The sequence below is a fragment of the Lissotriton vulgaris genome, chromosome 10 (assembly GCF_964263255.1).
Source record: "Lissotriton vulgaris chromosome 10, aLisVul1.2, whole genome shotgun sequence".
NCBI lineage: Eukaryota > Metazoa > Chordata > Amphibia > Caudata > Salamandridae > Lissotriton > Lissotriton vulgaris.
In genome coordinates this window covers 135,125,777-135,149,311 of record NC_141698.1, presented here as the reverse complement: position 1 = coordinate 135,149,311, position 23,535 = coordinate 135,125,777, and the positions used below count along the sequence as shown (strand labels likewise).

Sequence of the window (23,535 nt, the reverse complement as noted above, 5' to 3'; positions counted from 1 at the left end):
GCTGAAAACCCACAGATATGATACAGCCCAAACAACACACTGTTTTTCTATTTCCTGTTAAGTTATGAAGGGTTGACCTGCAGCTACACTGGCTATTATACAGTAATGTCAATGTATATATACGCCCTCTAGCCCACGCTGTTATGTGATGTGATGTAATGTGATGTGATGTTATCTTATTTTCTGTTGTTGTGTCTTGTGCAGCTAATCACCCAGTAGGGTACCAGGCACTGGAGAAGGAGAGTAGTCATAGGACTGAGGGTGATGGGAGGCAGCCCAAAGGCATTGGTTGAAAAGCACGGTCTTCAGCTTCTTGCGGAATTCAAGAAGTGTGGGAGATGCCCTGATGCACAGGGGGTGGTCGTTCCAGGTCTTGGGTGCGATGTATGAGAAAGCTCGATCTTGTATTTGGCTTTTGTAGATGCGGGGGGTGCGAGTCACAGTGAGGCTGAGCACAGGTGTCTGGTTGGTTTGTTGAAGTGTAGGCGGTTTTTAAGGTATATTGGTCCGATGTGCAATGCCTTGTACATACCATAATAACACTCAGCAGTCTTCAGCCAGCATTAGCTCATAATGTCTGCCTAATCTCTCCTTTATAACGCTTAATCCTCTTCCACTCACATAAGACATATCTGGTATGCGCCTTGCCCATCACCCAGAACTGTACCAGTCCTTACACCAGTCATCACCTGCTGAAAAGGCATGCAATCATTGAAAAGATCTGCTACATACTGCTGGCCAATCATAGGACTGTAATCCAATGCAGTAACCAGCCAAATGGACTATCAGGCACATGCATCAATATTGCATTTTGCGATTCCTTAATTGCGAAAAATAAGGAATCGCAATAAGGAATTGCAAACTGCAATGCATCAAGAAATCGCTATAAAAATATCTAATTGAGAATCGCAATCAAGCAATACTTCCCCATCCATTCCTATGGGATTAGAGGCCCATAGGAATGAATGGAAAGACATTCTTAATTTGCAATTCACCATTAAAAATTCGCAAATTAAGAATGCAATTTCAAGGGTGCAGGGGTGTCCAAAGGATACCCTGTTGCACCCCTGAAATCTGCTTAGGAGTACATTTTGCACACTCACATGCCCCAAGGGCATGTATGTGTGTAAAATGGAACTTTGAAAAATGCACTTTAGTGCATTTTTCAAAGTTTTCGCAAATTACCATGGAGGTTAACTACATGGTAATTTGCTCCCCTTATTTGCGAATTCACAAATTTTTAGAGTTTGATGCATTGCATTTAAGGAATCTCAATTTGAGATTCCTTAAATGCAATCGCAATTTAAGAAATCGCAATTTTGCGATTTCTTAAATTGCAAAAATTACAAAAATGTTAATGCATCCCAAAAATGGGAATTGCATTCGCAAACGGCCAAATTTTGCGATTCGCACCGTTTGCGAATGCAATTTCCTTTGATGCATGTGGCTGTATGATCATAAGAAATACCATAAAGGGACCTCGAAAGCTGCTCAAAGCTGCCAGTGTACTGACAACTATAAACTGAGTCCCTGACGCCTTTTCATTCACCACACTGCTAAGGACTGTGTCCCATAACACAATAATACAGGAGTAAAACAGAAAAGGTGTTACCTACCACACTGGAGCTGCAGACAGACTGCTCTCAGTAAACTCCTTGGTTGCCGACTAAATATTCGAAAAGTTTATTCACAAACTCAAGTGCATTTGCTTAATCAAGCTGAAATGTATTTTATATTTTACCCACTGATCCTGGGGGAAGTAAATACAAACATAACGTTTTGAGACAAGGCCCTTTCTTCAAGCCACCAAATAAACATAGAAATGCTGTTAACATTTTATTTTTTTATTTTACCAGTTTGATGGTCGAGTCATAATACAAAGGGCACAACTTGTCTGTGTTCTTGCTATTTACAAGTACCTTCCCAATATTCTGGTATTTGTTTTCTTGTGCTTCCTCATCCTATTTCTTCTCTTTGAAATACATGTCAATGGATATACTCTACTCACAACAGAAAGTGGAAAAGGCCATTCAGGAACTACCCCCTCCCCCCAGTGGGGTCACAGAGAAGAACGGAAGTATTGGTCTGCCCCTGTTGCACAGAAGGATTAAAAGAAAAAAGATCCAAGGACAGATGTGAGAGGTGAGGATATGGGGAGGGAATAGGACTCTGCAGCCATTCTTGTGGTCTCTGATTTGTAATTAGAAGAAGAGGAGAGGGCCCGCAGCAGGACTGGGGGCATAGTGTGGCGTTCCGTTCCAGAAAGTACTTCTTGAACGTTCTGCAGAGAGAGAAACGGTCTATTGCTGGGAAGGACCAGCAGTAGAGCAGTAGCGGCTGATACCAACCAGGGCTGGTGGGGCGGAGTGGGCTGGAGGATGGAAGTAGGGAGGGGCGGGAATACTAAAAAAAGCACATATCTTTTTACCACTGAACGCCACCTCTACTTTCTCCTTCGTCCTCTCTGCATTGCAGGAGGCATACATAGTCACCGAATCCCCTCGCCAATCTGAATGCTGCCTTAGCAGCGTTGTGATTGGTCTGAGCGTCGTGGCTCAGCGCTCAGAGAGGGACTGGCAAGCTGTGCATGTTGTCCACCTAGGCTGTAATGCAGCCTAGGTGGGGAACATGCAGAGTGTGCATGACGCTTTGGCTGGCCTGAGACGGAAGGCCAAAGCACCATGCGCACTTTAGGTGCTGCCACTACTCCTCCCCCTGTGTCGTGTGGGGAGCTCAGCCCCGTCCGCCTGGCTTCAGCTGCAAGCTGAATACGAAAAACGAAATAATAATAACTAACGTTATCATTTTATTTTTTGTATTAGGGGGGCGACGCTCCTCCGCCTTATCGGAGGAGTAGCCACTGCAGCAGAGTAGTAACAATGTGTTATAGGAAGTGAAGAAGAGAATTATTGGGTGCAGAGGAGGATGGACAGAAGAACAGAGGGCAGAAGGAAACGGGGGAACTGATGTGTAAGTGAATAAAAATGAGTTGGCCATGAAGTGCTGAGCTCCAACTAGCCAGGCTCGCAGGTATTATACTGTATCAACCACAGGGTGGGGTAACTGGAGAGATGAAAAACAGGCAGAGTAAGTTACTATGTAGACAGTCTCTGAAAGTAATCAAATACATGTGTGTGACAGATATTTAATGCAAGGTCATCCCATGACATTGGCAATCTGGGGAATACTGAGACTGGTAAAGATACCTTTGAGGTAGGTGGAGCAGACAATCTCTTCTCAAAGGAGATCGGGCAGTGATACTTCATGCAGTGAACCCTGATCAGCTAGTCGCCCCTTGGAGGATTGGTCAGGTTCGGGGTTGGCGGCAGAGGTTGTCCCAATAGCCCAGCTCCACAGTCAATCAGCTTGTCCCTCATGCAATCAGCTCGTCCCTCCAGCCCTTAGAATAATGTTATCACCAGCCTACAGAGTTGTTGTTATGAGGTTGATGGTCGTATATGAGTTTGGATTGGGCGATTGATCGATCTGTGGATGTTTGTCTTTGTAACTGATCCTAAAGTGGTAGGCAACATGATATAGGCTCCTATATTCGCTGGGGCCCCCAGTTGGAAGGCCACTGGTAGTGCCATCCTTGACACCAACTGCCCATTTCCCCCCACAAAGTCCTGTGCCCAGGATACAATCGGAGCCAGTGCAGCATTCCAACCCGGCTCCAGAGTCCACACTAGTCACTTCTGTGCCTGCACAAATGTCGTGCCAGATCTGATTGTGACACTGGTCACTGAACCCAAAACAATATTGGCCCATGACAGGCCTATGTCATGCTATCTAATAACTAAAGCATGACCATTGATCATTCCATCAGATATTCAGCATCCACCTCTTCCTTGATAAAAGTACTATCGAGAATAGAGATCCTCTTCGACTTATCAGATGTGATCCAGGGCACACCTGATTTAGGGGCAGCAGTGCGACACAGAATAGGTGAGACTGCGGACTGGGACTATTGAAGTCTGATTAATTACAGAGCCAATACCATTATCAGCCCTATGGGGGACTACATGCACTTTTCTGGGATGACCAATGTGCCTACCAACACACATATCTAAGCATGCATGAGTATGTGCATGTCATGTTTTTGAAATTTGCAATGCAGCCTGCATGGAGAACATGGCCTCCCCATACGCCTCTGGCTGGACGGCGTCCCAACCAATCACAACGCTAGGGGGGGGGGGAGGGGGGGGGGGAGCCTGGCTGCCTGCTTCCTGTTCCTTAAAAAAAATATTATTAATAAATTAACACCCCCACCTCCGCATGACCTCGCCGGGTGACCACCCACCCCACCACCTGCAAGCCATGCCGGCTGTGACTGCTAAACAGTCCAAAACAGGCAGGTTGCAACAATATATGTGTGCAGGCAGATCTGGATACCATCCCCTGCAATGGATGTTCTATTGGCACCAGTGTTGTGTATGAGACATGCCTGATTGAGATCAGTCATGCCCTTTGAGGATTATAGGCTGTTCAAAGAGAATACTTATTTGGAGCTCGAACGATTAAAGTTAGTCATGTCCCAGCTCGATCCTTGGAGATATTGTCCCCTGCCAGACAATTCCTGCAGCAGTATAAGGGGTTTAGGTGCTATTCAATAGGCCTGGCTTTCAGGTGGCATCAACCCTCCCAGCCGGGTCAACAGCAAATGCAGGCATTTCGATGCAGAGGGTATTGTGGCGGCCAGAGCCATTCACTCCAGAAAGGGGCAGCGATCCTCCAACTTTTCCTCCGCTGCTGCAGTGGTTTCCAAACCACTTTAATTTGCACTCTTGGGCCCACAATCGGGCATGGGGACTGGGGGATGGGGGGTACCTGTGATTTTCTCCATGGCTGGAAATCCATCACATCAGATCTATGGTTGTTAAAGATTGTTCAATGGGGAAAACGTCCTGCCTTGCCTTTCCTTTCCCACTTTATTTTCCACCCACACCAACTTGATTTTCGGCAGACCATGCCACTATCCTGACAAAAGACGTCAATCTCTTGCTGTTAAAGAAATCATCGGGCAAGTGCCTGACCTGGAGAGGGGACATTCATATTACTTCCTTGTCCCAAAGAAGGACAGACGCATCAGTCTTAAACCGGACCTCTTGCCTTGAGTGCCTTTTTGAAGAAGGACAAATTCTAAATGCTCAATCAAATCATATGCTCTCTGCCCTGGATCCAGTGGAATGGCTAGTGTCCTTGGACTTGCACGACTCATATTTTAATGCTCCAACCTTGCAGTCTGAGAGATGCTATGTGCAGTTCACAGTGGGGTCGGACAATTCTGCTCAATCCAGTTACTTTATGTGACATGCCCCAGAATACTGATGCCTTTAACCAGAAAGTTAATCAGTCACCCTTTCTGGCATCTGAGTTGCAAGGATTATGTTTGCACAACTAGGGAAAATGTAAGAAGAAAAATATGTGGATGTGCGGTGTCTCCATATCAAGGTGGATTTAAAAAACGTGAATCAGACATGAAAAACAGAGCTAATAGTGTTGGAGGTTGCAAGTACATGTACATGTATTTATATATGTATTTATATATGTACATGTATTTATATAAGTTGTGGACATTGGCACTCATTTTTTAGGACTGGGACTTATTTTTCATCATCAGACTTTTACCCAGAGGAAGAGAGAGGAAGGCATAAAAGGGAGAAAGAAAGAAGTAGAGGGAATGGGAAATGGTGGCAAAGGGAGAAGGAGAGGCGAAAAAAAACCTGGAAAAGTGAGATTAGCCAACGGGAAGCGTCGGGTGGCAGACAAAAGAGGCATGAGGTGGAATCAACATATGGCAAACTTGGTATTTTGCAACCTTTTTTTTTTTACAAATGAAACATAGATAGGGAGAGATAGAAATTCTGATAGGTGGAGCAAGGCAGGGGATAATAAGGTAATACAATGGATAATGCTAATCATCATAAAATACCCACAACTAAAATGTCACCTCTATGTTTTCTCAAAACAGAGCCCTCAATCTGCAGCTGCCTTAAGCTTCATTATTGTGATTTTCATCTGACATATTGTGCCCAGTCCGGAAAACTGTACTGTATTTTTCTTTTCATAGATGCTTCATAATAAGTTAAGAGGGAGTGCAAGTTATCTCCTTTCCCAACAGAGTTATCATCTGGGGCTGGTTGAGGTAGACAGAAGAATCTCATTTTTTTGCATGACATGTCACCCAACCAGCGCAAAATGGCACCTTTCATTCTACAGAGGTAAACAAGGCATCTGATTGGCTGTTGTCTTCGCCTTTCGTGGGGGAGCCCATTTTCTGTGATCGTTCTCAGGCAAAGTAGGCGTAAAAGAAGATGTTGATGCACATGAGGATGATGGCATTGACGCAGCACACTCTGGCCCAAAAGGGGTCTTCTGCGGTGCTGCGGGTGTTCTTGATGTGCAGCGGTCTGGGTACCTCTTCTGCCCCGTCTGATCTGGTGCCGCACAACCTGCTGGTCCACGAACCATTGGCTGGGGCAACTGTGTCAGCATCTACCCAAGAGAAGGAAGACAACTGTTAGACTCCATTGTGTCCCTATGTGCAAAATAACCTCACATGGTTCTGCACTCAGGTGAACCCAACATATTTACTATTTGTACTCAACATGCCCCTCATTTACATTGAAAATGTCCTTTAGTAGATCTAACACTTTCCTAATTTACACCCAATATGGCGATATATACGAATTCAGCAGAACTTCATGTGAACTTGATACTATTCCTAATTGCACCCAAAATGTCCTTCATTTGAAACCACCATGATTATTATATAGTGGTGATGGAAGGAGGGCTATTTGCCAAAGCACTACACTCACATAATACCCAATCGTATTGTAGTTGAAACAGTGTCTGGTTGTCATTATGTGAGGTAATTGGCAGTGCATAGCGAGAGTGCGAGTTTTAGTCACTTGTTCTTACCAAGCACTACTAATTGCCGTACATAGTACATCACTCATGACATGTGCTATGACCCATATATTTTCAGTGATATATATCCAAAACTAAGCATGGAGTGCAAGTTTACCTGGACTTTACTCCATGCGCCAGTTCCCTTTTGATATATATATATATATATATATATATATGAAGAAAACGCCATTCTCATCCACAAGTCGAGTAGAATAACGAGAGTGAGCCCAAGTATTAGTGCTGATATTTTCGGTGATTTATTTATTCAAATGTTTCCACCAGCCATCCGCCATAACGCGTTTCACCTCTGAACGAGGCTTGATCACATATATATATATATTCATCCAAGACTGCCTCTAATTCAAGGACGCTACTCCATTGGAAGGAGATTTACAAAACCTTTATTTTCTAAAGCTGCAAATCACGGCTGCCTTTTAAGTTCCCCAATGCGTTTCGGAGTCTCAAACTCCTTCCTCATGGGGCAGCAGATGGCAAAAAAAACGGAAACGGCCACACCTTTAATTGTCCCATGCTGCATGTCTTCTCCAGTGAATCATGCTGGGAGATGTAGTCCCAATTCTCCCCGAAGGTCGGGTCCGTTTTTGCCCAAATAAAGTTCAATTTCTGCATGTAATAATGTAATGGCAAGGTAAAACATTGGCAAATGCAAACGAACCCTACCTGTGGGGAAGAACTGCACTACAGCTACCAGCATGCTCTCATTGGAGAGAGCATGCAAATTGGAAAATGAAAAAATGAAAAGCTGCAGTGACGTTGTCATTTGCCTAATTGCTGCCCCATGAGGAAGGAGCTTGAGGCTCTGAAACGCGTCGGGGGAATGGTGAAAAATGGCTGTGAAATGCAGCTTCCTTGCAAATAAAGAGTTGAACTCATCTTCCAGTCGGAGTGGCGTCCTTTAATCAGAGGCATCTTGTGGTAATATATATATATATATATATATATATATATATATATATATATATATATATATATATATATATATATATATATATATATATATATCTCGTGAGCAAGGCAGTTGAAAAATGCTGAAACGCATTGATGTTTGTCATTTAAATAAAAACCTGGGGGCATATTAGCAAGAACCTCGTTAAAATTATCGCCGTTTTAGCGGCAGGTAACAAAATTGGGGATGGAAATAAGGCCTTTGTGACTTCCTCCTGATTCCCAACATTTGACCTTGGAATTTTGTGAGTGCGCAGGCAAACAATGGTCTTGTATCAGATTTAAGGATACGTAGGGCCGCATCATGCTCTCTGGTTCCCAACTGTTTGCAAATGGGTGTTAGCCACCTACCTCAGATAGGTCAATCCATCTTTTAAAGCCCATTAGCTCAGCCCCGTATAGGGCACAACTCACTGCTTTTTATTTGTATATCTCGACGGCGGGTGCAACAGGATTGGCATAGGAGCAGGCATGCTCCTTCTTTAAGGCCCCAACTATTTGATTAAATTTTAAATTTGCCTAGATTAGGTGCGGCTTTCAGGACATATCTTCAGATAGTTTTATACCCAGATAATCAAAGCTACCTACTCTCTCTCGAGCAAAACATGATCTAGGGTTGGTCGACCTTTGAATGATTCATGGGGGTTCAGCGTCATGTTCTTTGTTTTAGAAGTGTTAATTTCCAGACCTCTCATGTTGCAAAAAACCTTAAATTGGTTTAGCAGCATCTGAAGGCCCCCAGGTGTTTTGGAGACTAAAAGGGTGCCATCTGCAAATAAAAGTGTCACAATTTTCTTCTGGGACCAGGGATAAGTGCTCGATTACTTGATTAATATAGAGTGAAAATAAGGTGGGGGCCAGGACGCATCCTTGACGAACATCCCTATTTATTTTAATATCGCTGGTAACTTGGCCTTGATCACACCATCGCACTTTGGTCTGAATTCTACTGCCCCTATTCGTTGGACTGCTGTGAAGAGTACAACATCTACTTCTCTGTAATGGTTTTCTGTCTCTAGGCGTATTGCACAAAAATAAACTTCCTTTAGTGTTAGAGAAACACACCTCTAGTGGATCACCTCCTTTCTATCTGACAGGTGATTGTGACCTCCTTAGCATCCTCCTCAATGATCATCATATGTGGGATCCCACAACGGGCACCACTGTCTCCGACCATATTCAATGCCAATATGGTTCTCTTGCATAATGTTATCAAAATCTACAGCTTTAACTACTGTATGTACGCTGAGGCAACCCAAACACATACAGAATCACCAGTGAACCCGGTGAATGCTAGCACATCACAAATTGCCTGACAGAGTCAAAGTCAGATGTTAAATTCCAATATCCTCATCAATACCCTCAAATATGCCCGGTCCCGAGCACTCCAAAGAACACACTTGCTGTGCCTGATGCCCTATGCCCGAGACCTCCCGCTGTTGGCCTTAACTGTCCACCTCCCCGGAAGTGACTGGGTGGGATGGTAGGGTTGGAAGGAAGCTGGGCTCGACACTTTGGGTGGCCTGGTCACGAACAATTAGCTCAGAACATTCAAGATCTAGTTGACACTACTGAGATCCCACCTCACCATTTTCTAATTTACGGGGTAATCTGGGCTACAATTCAAGTCCATTGGCATGAGGGGTTGAACAAGCCTCCGGTCCACGAAGCCGTCCAGATTATATGAACCATGATCGGTAAAATCAAGGCCATCACCCTATTATATAAACACTCCTGCAACAAGCCAAGGGGAATTTGGAGGGACTAACGAGATCGTTGGGTGGCAAATATGGAAGTGCTGATTTCAGACATAGACTGGAACTCGCTATTGGAGCACCGGCCATGCACCTCCAGGAATGCTAGATTTAAGCTAATACAATGGTATTTTTTTGCAGACCATACGTTACACCGCAGCGCATAAACCTTATGTTTCACACTGCACTGGCGGCATGTCCCAGGTGCAATAAATGGATTCTGGCTTCTTCCACATGGTTTGGGCATGTCCAGCCATTTCTCAGTTTTGGGAAACAGTTGTGAAATGCTTCGCAAGAGTCACAAACTTCCACCTATTAAAAACATCACCCGATTGCCTATTGAGCCTCTTCCACAGACAAAAGAGAGTTACCATATCTAGATTGTTACCCCTGGCCTTGATATTGGCTGCCGACAAATAGCAATCTCCTGGACAGACACCAGGGGCACTAATCTACTTCGCTGGCATTCTGAAATAACACAATGGCCAGACTGTAAGGAGACTGCTCTCAAAAGAGAGATGCAACGCGGCCTAAGAGCAGCAGAGCCCGCTCAAGCCTGGCGAACAATAGTGCAAGATTTCCCAAAATTGATAGAATGAGTAGAATATAACCTCCCCGCCCCCCCCCCCCCCCCCCCCCCCAAGGAGAGTGAGAAGGACATCGAGAAGGAATGGGACCCCTGTTGCGGCGAGCTAGATCCCTACTCACCCTCAATAGTACTATTACCATGATACCTGCTATCCCACATACGCCCATCAACTGACCCCTTCCCAAGGATGCGATGACTACTGGTTCCTTGGGCAGACCTCAACTGGTTTTGGTGTGCTCTAATTGTTTTATCTTTTTGTACCTGATTAAGACATTGTTTGCTCTGTACTATGCTGAGGAGATTAGTAAGAGCCTGATTACAAGTTTGGTGGTCCATAGGACTGCCGAATCCGTGGTGGCGGCGCGACCACCACCGCACTGCAGGACCGCCTGCAGTATTATGACAGCAGTGGTCGGATCGCCACAAGACCGCTGAGACCGCCAGGGATCCAAGATCCTGCGGCGTTCCTGCAGCGGTCAGAGGCAGAAATATGCTGGTGGTGCCGCAGTGGCACCTCCGACCATATTTCAGGTTGCCTCAGCACCACCCTTTCCATGGTGGTGAGCCCACCATGAAAAGGATGGCAGTGAGGCCACTAAGGCCTCCACAGGAACCAGAGGGTGCATGCAGCAGGGGCACGTGTTGTGCCCCCCTCTCGATGTTCACCCCTAGTTCCTCCATGGTGTGGCATGTGCAAGAAGGTGCAAGCAGCATTCTGAGAGCGGCGGTGTGCATGGTAGGCTGCCAGACGGCCTCTTTCAGAGCACCACAGGGCCGCCCGCCACACCCGGAATAAACTCCTCATCTCGCAGGCAGTTGCAGGTTTAGCTGTCCTACAGGAGACGGCTCACTGCAGCATCCTCTGTAGCACAAACTCGTCATCAGGCCCCTAATGTTCATGTACCCTAGAGGCTGTGACCACTCCTGCGTCATTCTATATTGTCAAAACTATTACTACTGCACTTTCGCAATGACCGATGGGATACATTCCCCATCCCCCTATTGCTTTTACTCCTGGAAGTCATAATGAAGAATGGAATGGGGTGGATGACTGGAAAGTGATATCATTGTTACGCTTACTGTTGAAAAACTGCAACAAAGAAAGTTACATTTAAAAAGAAATTAAAAGTCAGATGCATCGAAATCGCTTGTCCTTAAAAGCCTGTAAGACTGATATTCTGCTGTTTAGACATCTGGAACCTAGCCTTACTTCTGTTTGACTGACCATCTTTATGTACACCAACACACCACTTTTCAAAGAGAGTATAGCATGGCTCTAATCTTAGATTCATCCTTGCCACCACCTAGCCATCAAGTAAACATCGTCACCAAAAGGCCTTCTGACATGTACCATCTGTGTGTCCTCTGCGCAGTCCTTCTTCTGCTACTCCAGCCTCAAAGGATCACTCTTGTCTGAACTGTGATCATCACTAGAATCAGCTTTTGAACCCCTTAGAGCTCTGCTAGAAGAGTTGATGGCTCAAAACAATACTGCCTGTCTCATCGTTGGCCACAAGGTCACCAACTACATCTACCCTTCCAATGGCTCCCAGCCAACAAGTCGATTTCAAGACCCTATGGGAAGATGTACACAGCAGTGGCGTAACACAGGCCCCCGCAGCCCCCGGGGTGCGAAGGGACCCCCATGCTCTGGTCTGGTTTGGATTTGGAGGCTCTGCGCTTCTTGCTTTTCATGGACTAGCTCATAGGGGATGGAGAGAGATTTGCCTGTGACTGGTTCTACCCATGCCCAGGCATCCTCTCAGAGGCTAGATGTGTTTTAAATTAATCATATATTCATACATCATATAGTCCATGCACATACATCATATATCCCATAGGACTTTCGGTCATAGGGCACAGAGATGCTCATGGTGTCAGAGTCACCGTTTGTCCAGGCTTTGGGCCTGGGCTGGACAGACAAGTGGACTCTGGTACACTCTGGAAGTGGTTTGTTGAGGTGGCACACAGGCCCAGAGGTCCAAATGATTCAGCAGGAATAGTCTAGCTTACCTTCTTTGTCTCTTCTGGAGGCTCTGTTTGTTGTATTAAGTTTCTGCATGGAGATCTCAGGGCTGTCTCTCTCTTTGGAGATGGTCCACCAGGTCAGGTTTTTCAGCTGTTTTGGGAAGAAGTAGTATGACTGAATTAAATCTCAATGTGACTAACGCATGCAGACCACCTGTAGGAGAGATAACCGATACAGCCCCACTCCAAGACATCAGGAACATATCTTTGATTAACAATTTGTATGTATAATTGAAGCCAGCTAAGTTTTGGAGTGTCTTCTGATTTTACTCTCACTTCCAGTGCATATGAAAGAGTTTCTGTCAAACAGTTGATAACATCATTTGTTTTCTGGTATTTTTCGTAGTTTTTTATTTGTTTACATTATACACGGAAATATGCCATCTCGTCATGTGGCAATACTTAACACTTTCGACGCTATTGACGGAACTGTTCCATCACGCCCCTCGGGTGGGCTGTGCTCATGACGGAACGGTTCCGTCATGGCCCGCTCGCCGCGCCTGCGCAGCGCGTTTCATTAAGCGGGCGGGCCGTGACGGAACCGTTCCGTCACAAGCACAGCTCACCCGCGAGCCGGGACGGAACGGTTCTGTCACCCGCGCAGGTGAGCCGCGCGCCCCCCGGCGACCGTTAGCGCTGCGGTGGAATAGCCACCGCAGCGAAGGTGTTACAAAAACCATGTGAAATGTATATAACTGTTAAAGGTCGCTATCTGCTCTAGTACATCACACTTTTCATTTCACGTGAAGATGTTTACCTGTTATGTTTTTGAGTATCCACTGTTAATCAGTATCCAGATTCTCTGAATGTACTTCTTCAAGGAACTAGGTTTCACATGCTTCAAGATAATCAGGCCACCTTATATGTGCTATGTTTATGTGAACAGGCATGGGTGAAAAGTGTGTCATGTGTTTAAGATTCGCTTTGGGTTATATTTTCCCATTTTTAAGAGAGCGTTATTAGGTCAATGGATATCTCATTGTATTTCCAGGCGTGATAAGTATGTTGCCCCAAACTGTAATCCTTGTGTTCTCTGTTGCACATCTTGGTCCTGCTACACCCCATTTTTATAAACTCCCTCCTCCTTGTATCAGTTTGAGGTGCAATCGCTGATTTAAGATCATAGCTATCTGTCTCCTTAAGAGAAATAATGCTAAGGGGGTGAATTAGAGTTTGGAGTTTGTAAATTTACATAGTGCTGCTTATCACCTGTGAAAGTATCCAGGTGCTGTCCATGGGCACAAGTATTTTAAGTGACCAGAATCACAGGATTTTGCGCCGATGCCGTGCCTCAAACCTGTGTCCCCAGCTCCCAAGTCGGCAGCTATGGCTGCTCCGCCAAATCCTCTCTCCTATGTTAACAGGGCAGTCCGTCGCAAAGTGATGGAGTTACCGGTCTGCCAGAATGACGGTACATCAGGGTCGAGAGGACCACCAACTTTCCTTCGGCGGAGCTCCTGTTGACTCCTTGGACAGAAAGCTTCCTCCAACGTCCCAACAGTGTAGGGTCTGTCGGAGGAATGGAACTGCTCCAACCGTCCGACTTTGGATGGATTGCGTGTTGTCCTTTTATTGCTTTCCCTCACCGCCAGATTTCAGGAAAACACTAATAATGAACCCCAAAACCAGGGGGAAAAGCTCCCTGGCTCTTGGGGTGATACATTTTTTGTATTTCAACAACAACTGCCCACTGTGGAAGCTTTTTGTTGAAGAATTTTGTAAAAGGTTGGTGGAAAGCCATCAAAAACCTTTTGTATGGGGGGCGTGGCTAAGCGGGCTATCAAGGCGGAGGTAGCCCAGTTGAGCTCCGTTCAGCCCGCAACTTATCCGTTGGCATATCCTGTCGCCCCCGACCGTCCTGCTGCCCGGGACAAAAGATTAGCTTGCTGAACCGAGTCGCTGTGCTCCGGTGGCATTTTTGGAGCGCTACGAGTCCCGGATGCTGAGAGGAGTGGAGTGGCAGCCTGCGGCCAGGTCCGTGAGGGTGCAGTCCGGGGCCTTCATTTTGGAGCCCCCCGGACCAGGCGCACTGGTGGTGGCAGTGGGAAGCGGAGCGCAGACTGGGGTTGTGGGCGAATCCCGACCTTCTCTGGTGGACATCAGAAGGTCCCCTTAGAAACTCCGTATAGAGGCAGCGGCCATTTGGAGGCCCGATTCCCCCTTTTGTCTGGCAGGGGGTGCTGGGGCCTTCACGAAGCTAGGCCTAGTGACCAGAGGCGCAGCCGGGGACAAAAGTTTTGCAATGCCAGGGAAGACGCCCCTTGCAGTGGACGCTATCAGCAGGTGATCGGGGGGCAGGTCGGCCTTCAGAGGGCGATGCAGGGGTGTGCTCCGCCTGCAGTGTAGAGCAGCAGTGGTGGGCAGCTTATCAGATATGTACCAGGCCTGGTGGGAGTGCACTGATTGAGCAGGGGCCAGAGCCAGGTGATGGTTGGTGACATCGGGGACATATAAAGGCCCCCTAGGATAATACTATTGGTGAAGGTCTGCGTGGGGATGCCCCGGCCACAGTGCTGCCCGGTGGTACTGGGGCTTTCATACAACGAGGCCGGAGTCTGGAGTTCTGGAGGTCTGGAGTTGCGGACCATCTGAAGGGACAGAGCGCATGACGGCCGTCGGCGGCAGGAAATCGGGGGGCAGGTTGGCCTTCGGAGGGTGCCGGGGTGGAGTACAAGGCCTGTCGCAGGGAAAAGTAGTGGTGGATGGTTGCTTCAGAGTACGCCGGACCGGACAGGAATCCTTAGCCCTCTTAGGGCCTTGAGCCGCGAGTTGGATGGTGGCGCCAGTAAAATATTGGGGGTCAGGAGCTGTGGTGTGAAGCGCAGTGACACTAGACGGATCCTCCCAGTGGGTGGCCAGGGTGGCTTTGGGTCACCCTCCTGCATGACATTTTGACAGGGCAGCTACGGTCACGGACCCGAAGCAGTAGTGGGGGCTTGCCTACCCGGCGCCGTCCGACAGTCATAGAGACATCATCCTAGTGTACGGACGGCTGGTTCCCACGGTGAGTGTCCTTGGCCACAGTTCACGATGCCCAGAGGCAGGAGTGGCGGAGGGGCTACGAAACAAGGGCCCATTGATAAATACACAGGGCCGAGTGGAGGCGCTGGAGCCACGGGGGGTCCTCAAGGCCCGGGGCCAGACAATGCGGCGCTGATGGCGGCTATAACCCAATCCAGGGATATGCTGGATGCGAAAATAGGAGCTGTGGGTGCAGATGTCACACTGCTGCGCCAAGACCTGCAAAATGCCGTGGCCCGCATCACGGAGGCCGAAACCAGAATCTCAGAAGTGGAGGACGATGTGGCGACCCTGAAGCGTAAGGTGGCCAACATGGAGGGTGTCCAGAAGGGCCTAGCGCTACGAGCAGAGGATGCCGAAGGGCGGGCCCGACGGAACAACATGAGATTTGTGGGGCTCCCGGAGGGCTGTGAGAAGGGCAACATGGAGAATTTTTTGACTCAGTGGCTGGAAAGTTGTCTCCCACCTGAATCCCTGTCAAGATGCTTCGTGATAGAGCAGGCTCATAGAGCCCTTATACAAAAGCCGCCTGTGGGGGTACCGTCCCCGGCTTGTGATAGCCAAGTTATTGAACTATCATGATCGCGATGCTATTCTGCGGCAGGCACGGGCGAATGAACCCCTTCTTTATGACAACCAGAGAATCCTGATCTTTCCGGATTATACCAAGCTGGTACAGCAAAAGAGGCAATCATTCACAGCGGCCAAGGCTCGCCTTCGCGACCTTAAGCTCCCATATGCATTGCTTTACCCGGCCCTCCTTCGGGTGATCTATCAATCCCGCACCCATTTCTTCGACACTCCTGAAGACGTCTTCCATTGGACTGACGAGACGGTGAAAGTGAGGGTGATTACTCCACCGGGCCGAGACTCAGATTCCTCATCGAGCGGAGCACAGGTGCAGACCACCCGGGGATCGCGGAGCAGGGGGAACTGGAGGTCCAGATCTAGGAGTCGATCTTCCTCCAGGGGGGCGGTGGAAGGAAAGACGCCTGCCCCTGACCCTTCGACGATGGCTCCTTGAACGATCGACCTACAAGTAACAGAACTTTGGTGTACATGTACCCCTATGGTAACTGGTGGGCTTGGGGTGCCTTGGCTGAGTGGTTCTTGGGCTGGGAGGGGCAGCTGAGAGAGACTCTTAACTTACAGTGCTTATAATTGTGTGGGGCGGCAGGGGGGTTGGGGGGAGTTGTATTAGGGGTGGACACTTTTCCCCTGCTTAGGGCTTGTTTTTGGGGGGGGAGTTGGGTGACTGGGATGGTTGTTGGGGATCCATTGGTGGGGACGGCCTCGGGTCCTATGTTTGGGGCCCAGGGTTGCCCACACCGCGACAGGTACTTCAGTGTTCTTGAGGTATGGGGGTGGGTGTTTTTTGGGGATTAGTGGGAGGGTTGGCATGGATTGAGCTTCACGATAGATATGAGATCTCAATGGTTTGTGTCTACACGCCTACATGGCCCAACTTTTGGGCACGTACCATACTTGCCCGCGCATGGCTGTTGAGGGAACAAGGCCATTAAACCCCAGGGCTTCCATACGGGTCCTTAGCTGGAATGTGCGGGGAGGGCTTGATAAGGTAAAGAGGGGGGCGGTTCTACGGCAGGCAAAAAGAGACAGGGCGGATATCCTGCTACTGCAAGAAACTCATTTATTGGGCAATAAGATACTATGTTTACAGCGGTATGGCTACCAACAGGTTTATCACGCTGGGTTTGTCAGAGGGTCTAAGGGGTTGGCCATTTTGGTACATCGCAGATTGTCCTATGCTCATTCGACACAGTGGGTTGATCCACAGGGCCGATACATCTTTATCAAAGGGATGATTTGTGAGGAACTCATGGTGTTTGGGAGTGTGTATGCCCCACCTCCGTTGCAGTGGTTGCCGGTGGAGAAGTTGTTTACACTATGGGTGGAGATTCCCGAGGCGCTAGCAGTGATTGGGGGAGACTGGAATGATGTTGTGGACTGCCACGTGGATCGGTATAGACTGGGGGGTGGTCAAGTGGGCGATACGCCCACCAAATTAGGAGACATGATTCAGGGGATGGGTTGGGTGGACACATGGCGATATTTACATGCACATAGTAGGGAATATGCATTCTTATCGGTAGTCCACAAATCTTTTTCTAGACTAGACTACATCTTCCTCCCTCATGCAGTTATAGGTAGAGTAGAGTCGGTGGCCATATTGCTGCGTGGGCTGTCGGATCATTCTCCAGTGGCTGTAGAACTCCGATTGGATAAGGGCCGGCAGCCCTTTCGGTGGCGCCTCTCTGCATGGCACCTTCAACGGGAGGTCTATAGGAAACACATGGGGGAGGCCATAGCACACTTCTTAGGTGATAATGTTGGCTCAGTTGCAGAAGTGGGGACGGTGTGGGAAGCTCTGAAACCCACGCTACGTGGAGTGGACATTGCTTGGTGTGCAGCAGCCCGAAGGAAGCGCAGAGAAGACTTAGTGAGAGTTGTAACCGATATTGAGGCCCTGGAGAGACAGTGCAGTGGGCAAGGGAACAGTCAGGTGGTAGGGTAACTTTTACTAGCACAGCAGTCCTATGCGTCCCTGTTTATTTATTTATTTATTTATTTATTTAAGCTTGTATCGCGCACAGCTACCCACAATGGGTTTCCCGGCGCCAGTGATAGACTGTAGAAGAAGGAGGGTGTATCACCTTGGCTTGAGGCCACAGCCGACTATTGGTCACGCTTAGTGAAAAGCAGAGTCTTCAGAGCCTTACGGAAGCGGAGTAAGTTGGTCTCTGATTTTTCTGTTACTGAATGAAGCACGACAGTTGTGGCTGGCGACACGCAGCAGGGTCTATCAATGGGGGGATAAATCAGGCACTATGCTACACCAAAATACGTTCCAAGCACAGACCCTTCCAGGGATCAGAGATGCTGCCGGGGTCCCGATCACAGTCCCGGGGGAGTTGGCGGACAGCTTTGTAGCCTATTATTCCGATCAGTATGCCCAGCGGGAGTGCCTCCCAGTGGACGCAGTAGAGAAATTTATCGCAGACCTACCACCTCGTGCGGTCTCTGAGGAGGTGCGAGAGCGCCTTGAACTTCCACTGACTGAGGAGGAGATAGGCACGGCCTTGAGGGAGCTTAATACTGGGAAGGCCCCTGGACCGAATGGGTTCCAGAGTGAATTTCATAAGAAATACCACCTCCAACTAGGTACCCACTATAGAGCGGCGCTGGAGGAGGCTAGGGAGCGAGGTAGCCTTCTGGCAGACTGGAGACATGCGGAGGTGGTGGTGTTTCACAAGCCTGGCAGGCCCCCAGATCAGCATGCGTCTTATCGACCGATATCTCTCTTGAACCTGGAGGCTAAGATATTGGCCAAGGCGCTGGCCAACCGTCTTCTCCCCCACATAGTAGGGCTGGTTCATCCGGACCAGGCCGGATTTATGCCCCACAGGGCGACAAGACACAATATCAGGCGCGCCCATATTGCAGTGGCGGCAGTTAGGGGCACCGTGGAGCAAGCAGCACTTTTATTGGCCGATATAGCTAGGGCCTTTGACTCGTTGAGTTGGGTCTACCTGTTCGCTCTCCTGTCTAGACTTAACCTCGGGCCTCATTTTCTGTCGTATATAAAACTGTTATACATGGACTTAACGGCCTCAGTGAGAGTGGCAGGGGCCATATCCACTAAATTCTCCATTGGACGTGGCACGAGGCAGGGGTGCCCCCTCTCGCTGTATTTGTTTGCTCTTGCCATGGAGCCGCTGGCGGCGTGGGTGCGTATAGATGCGCTACTGCGTGGCTTTGAATGGGAGGCCGGGCCCTCGGATAAAATAGCACTATACACGGATGACGTCCTGTTTTTTATGAATAATCTTAATAGGCCGGGACCGCGTATCCTAGAAATTATGCGGTTATTCAGTGAAGTCTCTAGGCTTTACCTGAATCCGCGTAAATCAACCCTTTGGGTGCTGGGAGAGCGCTCCGAGGTAGGGGCATGGGCTTCCACACTGCAGGTGGCGGTGGGAGGACTTAAGTACTTGGGAGTGTTCCTGTCCGAGACCCCCACAATCTCTTGGGAGCGAAATCTAGCGCCAGTCTTGTACCGGGTTCGAACCGAAATGAAGACGTGGTCACGTATGCCCCTCACAATCTATGGCCGGTCGGCCATCTTTAAGATGGTTGCCCTCCCGCGACTACTCTACCAACTACAGAACCTTCCCAACCCGATTCCACCCCAATGGTTCTAACAGGTGGACTCGGCGCTGGGACAGTTTCTCTGGGCGGGAGGCACTGTGTGGGTGGCGCTGCGCACCTGCTTTTTGTCTACGTACTGCGATGGGTTGGCAACGTCAGATATTTTGTCGTACTATCAAGCATCCCATCTCCTGGTTCTGAACAAATGGTAGTATGGGGACAGGGGAGACCCAGCGTATGCTCTAGAGAGGTTTCTTATGGGGACTGAGACCTTGCATACCATCCTATACTCGGCACCATTGCGGAAGAGGTTGCCACAGGCCACCATGGTGGTGTTTAAGATCTGGAGGCAGGCCTTACGTCGTATGGGATGGTGGGGCACTTTAACAGCGGAGACCCCCCTGTGACATAATGGTCGTTTGCCTGTACTAGTGTCCCTTCAGGGTTTCCGTGGCTGGGATAATATCGGAATTTCAACTCTGGGGAATGTAATGTCAGGTACGGCTCTTACATCTTTTAAAGATTTGAGCGAGGAATATGGCATGCCCCGGTCCCAATGTTTTAAATATCTAGAGCTCTGCCACGCCATTACGCTGACCCTGAAGGGCCTTGATTCCCTACCTGAATTTAGCCCACTGGAGGCAAAGGTATTTATAGGGGACCTGGGGGATGAGAAGATATCCCGCATATACCAGACACTAGTAACACATTGCTCCTCATCCCTGCACAAGCTGCGGGAATCCTGGGAAAGAGATGTAGGGACACTGGAGGAAGAAGACTGGCAGGAGGCGCTCGAGGCCCCTAGAGGTGTTGCTATTGCGATGCACCTGAGACTTATCCAATTTAAGTACCTCCATAGAGTCTATTTCACAAGGGAAAGATTGTGGCGGGCGGGCCTGATAGCGTCCCCAGACTGTCTTTGATGCGGCCAGGAGGTGGGGACGTTGATTCACACGGTATGGAGCTGTAGTTCCTTGCTCAGATTCTGGGAAGGAGTGTGGGGCTGTCAGTCTGAGGTCCTGGGGTGGGAACTTCCTCGTACTCAGTTAGGCCTTGTACATGTCCTAGAGTGGGGGGGGGGGTAACGTATACAAAAGGCACCTATTGTTACTAGGCCTTACCATTGCCCAGAAAGATGTGGCCAAGGCATGGAAGGATCCCCTGGCTCCATCTGTGCAGGTGTGGAAAAAGGGGCTTGACTTCTGTATGGGGTTGGAGTGTCCAATTTTTGAGGCCCGGGGTTGTCCAACGAAACACTATAAGATATGGAAGCGTTGGGCGGATTACAGGGGCCTATGGATAGACCCACCAGTGGAAAGGGGAGATTGCCCGGGGACGGAATGAGAGGGCTACGATAGATGACGAGTGTACAGTGTCGCTTTGGAGAATGTTCTTAAAGTATGAGATGATATTGTGCAGCGGGGGAGGGAGGGATCCAGGAAGGGGGGAATTGGGGGTACGGGTGGGATAAGGGGCCTGGGGGTGTAGTACGGGCCTTGCTGTGATTAATTGCTTCAAATGATACATGGATTGCCAATCATCTGATGTGTGTACTTGATTTGCAGTTTTCTCCGGATTGCGGAGGGCTGCGCCATGTGTGCAATCTTTCAATAAAATCTGTTTTGAATAAAAAAAAACTTTTGTATCTTGACACAAACCACCATGATGACTATTCTTGTCAAGGTACCAAGATCACCAATGGGCTAGCGTTGATCTCCACATTTGGCAGACCGTAGTCTGTCAGGGTGACATACATAAAAAAAAAAAAGTTTTTTCAGAGCTTGAAATCCTTACTGTTTTTGCACACATGTGTTTTCTCATTCACTGAATGCATTCGTTGGAGGATTGCTTTTACACAATGTCCTAATTTTGTATAGCTTTGTGTCACATGCACATTTTTAAAAATTGGTATAGTACATTCCTTTGATTACAAGTTGGTAATCGCTGGTTTTTATTTATTCTTTTTATTCTAGTTACCCCTGAGGAAGGGCGATTTGCCCTAAATGCATTGGGTTGATTTTATCCATGTTGAGTCATGAAGAATGGTACACCGCCATCTGTGTTCGAGAAAAGCTTGGATAGGCATGCATGTGAACTTTGCTTGTTGAAATTCGGAAGGATGCAATTATTTGGATTAAACTTGATTACTTATAAAGTAAAATTGATTAAAACGAAAGATATTATTGGAACTCGTTCATTATATCTAGTCATTTGAGCTGGCTAAGCATCTTGGTTCTTGGAGACCTGGCAAGGCTCCTGTTTATTTACAAACATTTACGCGCAGGCAGGGTGGGATTGGGATCACAAATCCTCCCGGACACGCAGAAAAAAAATGGCCCATGTTTGCATAATGTCTTTCCGCAAAGCGCTACTTCGGCGAAATTACATTTAAAAAAAAGGGGGGGAGGGTAAAAAAAAATGCACAGATTAGTTTACACTGGTGAAACACCCGTGACAACAAGCAATGCCACTTTTGCTCAGACCCCCTGTCCCACTCATGCATACATTAATTGGCCAGCCCAGCAAGAGAAAAGGAGTGACACCTCAGCCCGTTGATAAAAGGGCGGTAATAAACGCCCATCTACCTCTAGAAAGGCCACTCAGGCACCCACTGGGTCGCTGGCGGCATCCGAACAATGCAGAAACTACCCAAATCGGCCCCGAGACTGCTCAAAAAAGCAGCCCAGAGCTGGAACTAAACACCGGCCCCTCGAGCATTGCACGAGTGCCTGCGTTACCAATCCGACCCGGGCGCACGGACGGAGTGCGTTCCAGGAGAGCACGCCCATACTTGGCCTTCGAGCATTACTAAACTAACGACTTTTTTAAATTTGGTGCGCATTCTATCAATTCTGCTGTACATAATTTCCTCTGCCACCCTAATGGACAGTTTGCCAAACTTCAAATCTGGCCCTAAGTCAAGAATCTGTATTTGGTTTCATTTTTCGGTCTTATTATCAGCCCTAGCAAGAACATTCCAGAGTTGTGTAAGTTGGATCTAACCATGAGTTCTGTATTTGGTGCCCAGTATTTGGATATGTCTGGGCATGATCAGAGCATGTTTAAGAGGTCTGCATTCCTCATCCAACACTGTGGACTGGCATTTGCAATACCTGGATTCATTTTGTGTAATCACTGTGGTATTAGATTAATTAAATCTTGTGTAAGATGTTATAATTTATTAATTTAAATAATGTATTTCCTGAAAGTTGTGCATGGTGCGCAACTGCAAAGGCCCGAGAGGCTAAAACTGAGAGCAGGGTATTGAGTTGCCAGGCAGGAGCATCTGAGAGGCTGCAGGATCCCTGCAACCCACCTGCATCTCCTGGCCCACCTTCTGTATTGTGTTTGATGACTCATCTGCTTTTAGGATTTGCTTTATTTTTACCTTCTTGTGCTTGCATGTTCCAGAGTTCTCAAAGTTTTATCTCCTGCATGATATATATATACATAAACAGAGCAAGAGGTCGGATTTGTGTGCCCTTTGTAAGTTTTTTGAATGGTTTAGCCAGAAGCTGTCTGGTAGGGGAGACCACACACCACACAAAATTTCAAATCGAAGAGGTCGCAATCCAAACTCCTCATCAATATTGAACGCTCTACGATTGGTGGCCATCACAGGGAGGATACCCTGCGGTGGACAGCACACCACCATGTCTGTGATCACTTACAGGAAGAGGGTCGTTTTACATTCACAAAGGGGACCTCTTTTGCTTTGCGAATGGCTTACCGCCCCCTGGTGGGAGTTGGGTATGATTCAATTTTTCAGGGTTTGCAGCCACTAAGTGGCTTTGTACATCTGGCCCCAAGTCAAGAGACCTTGAAGCACCATGATCATTATGTCTCCAGTGGCTACTGACTGGGGCCCATTTCTTTGGACGGTGGTCTGTATGCCTTACTTCCCAGACCCACTCCACTAGATCTGTTATGAGGCCAAGCAGTCAGTGATGAAGAAGAGCATTACTTCTGTGATAGACTATCTGTGACCATTCCCAAGTGCCTGTAGTTTGTTGTCCAAAATAATAACTGCTTTTGCCTCAGTCTTTTTATTCTGCATAGAATTGCTCTTGGTCCTCTACTTCATCCACCCTCCTG

At 48.0% G+C, this 23,535-nt stretch overlaps 1 protein-coding gene across 1 annotated transcript in view; it reads right to left on the bottom strand.

Annotated features, from left to right (window-relative positions):
- Positions 1-5,681: 5,681 nt before the first annotated feature.
- The window catches only part of SLC5A10 (solute carrier family 5 member 10), a 611,774-nt gene continuing 593,920 nt past the window's right edge, over positions 5,682-23,535 (bottom strand). Inside the window, exons 14-15 of the mRNA XM_086940716.1 lie at positions 12,235-12,340; positions 5,682-6,495 (exon numbers count right to left, since the gene is read on the bottom strand). Coding sequence (XP_086796842.1) covers positions 6,290-6,495; positions 12,235-12,340 — 312 coding nt within the window. The 3' untranslated portion in view covers positions 5,682-6,289. The remainder of the gene's footprint in view (positions 6,496-12,234; positions 12,341-23,535) is intronic.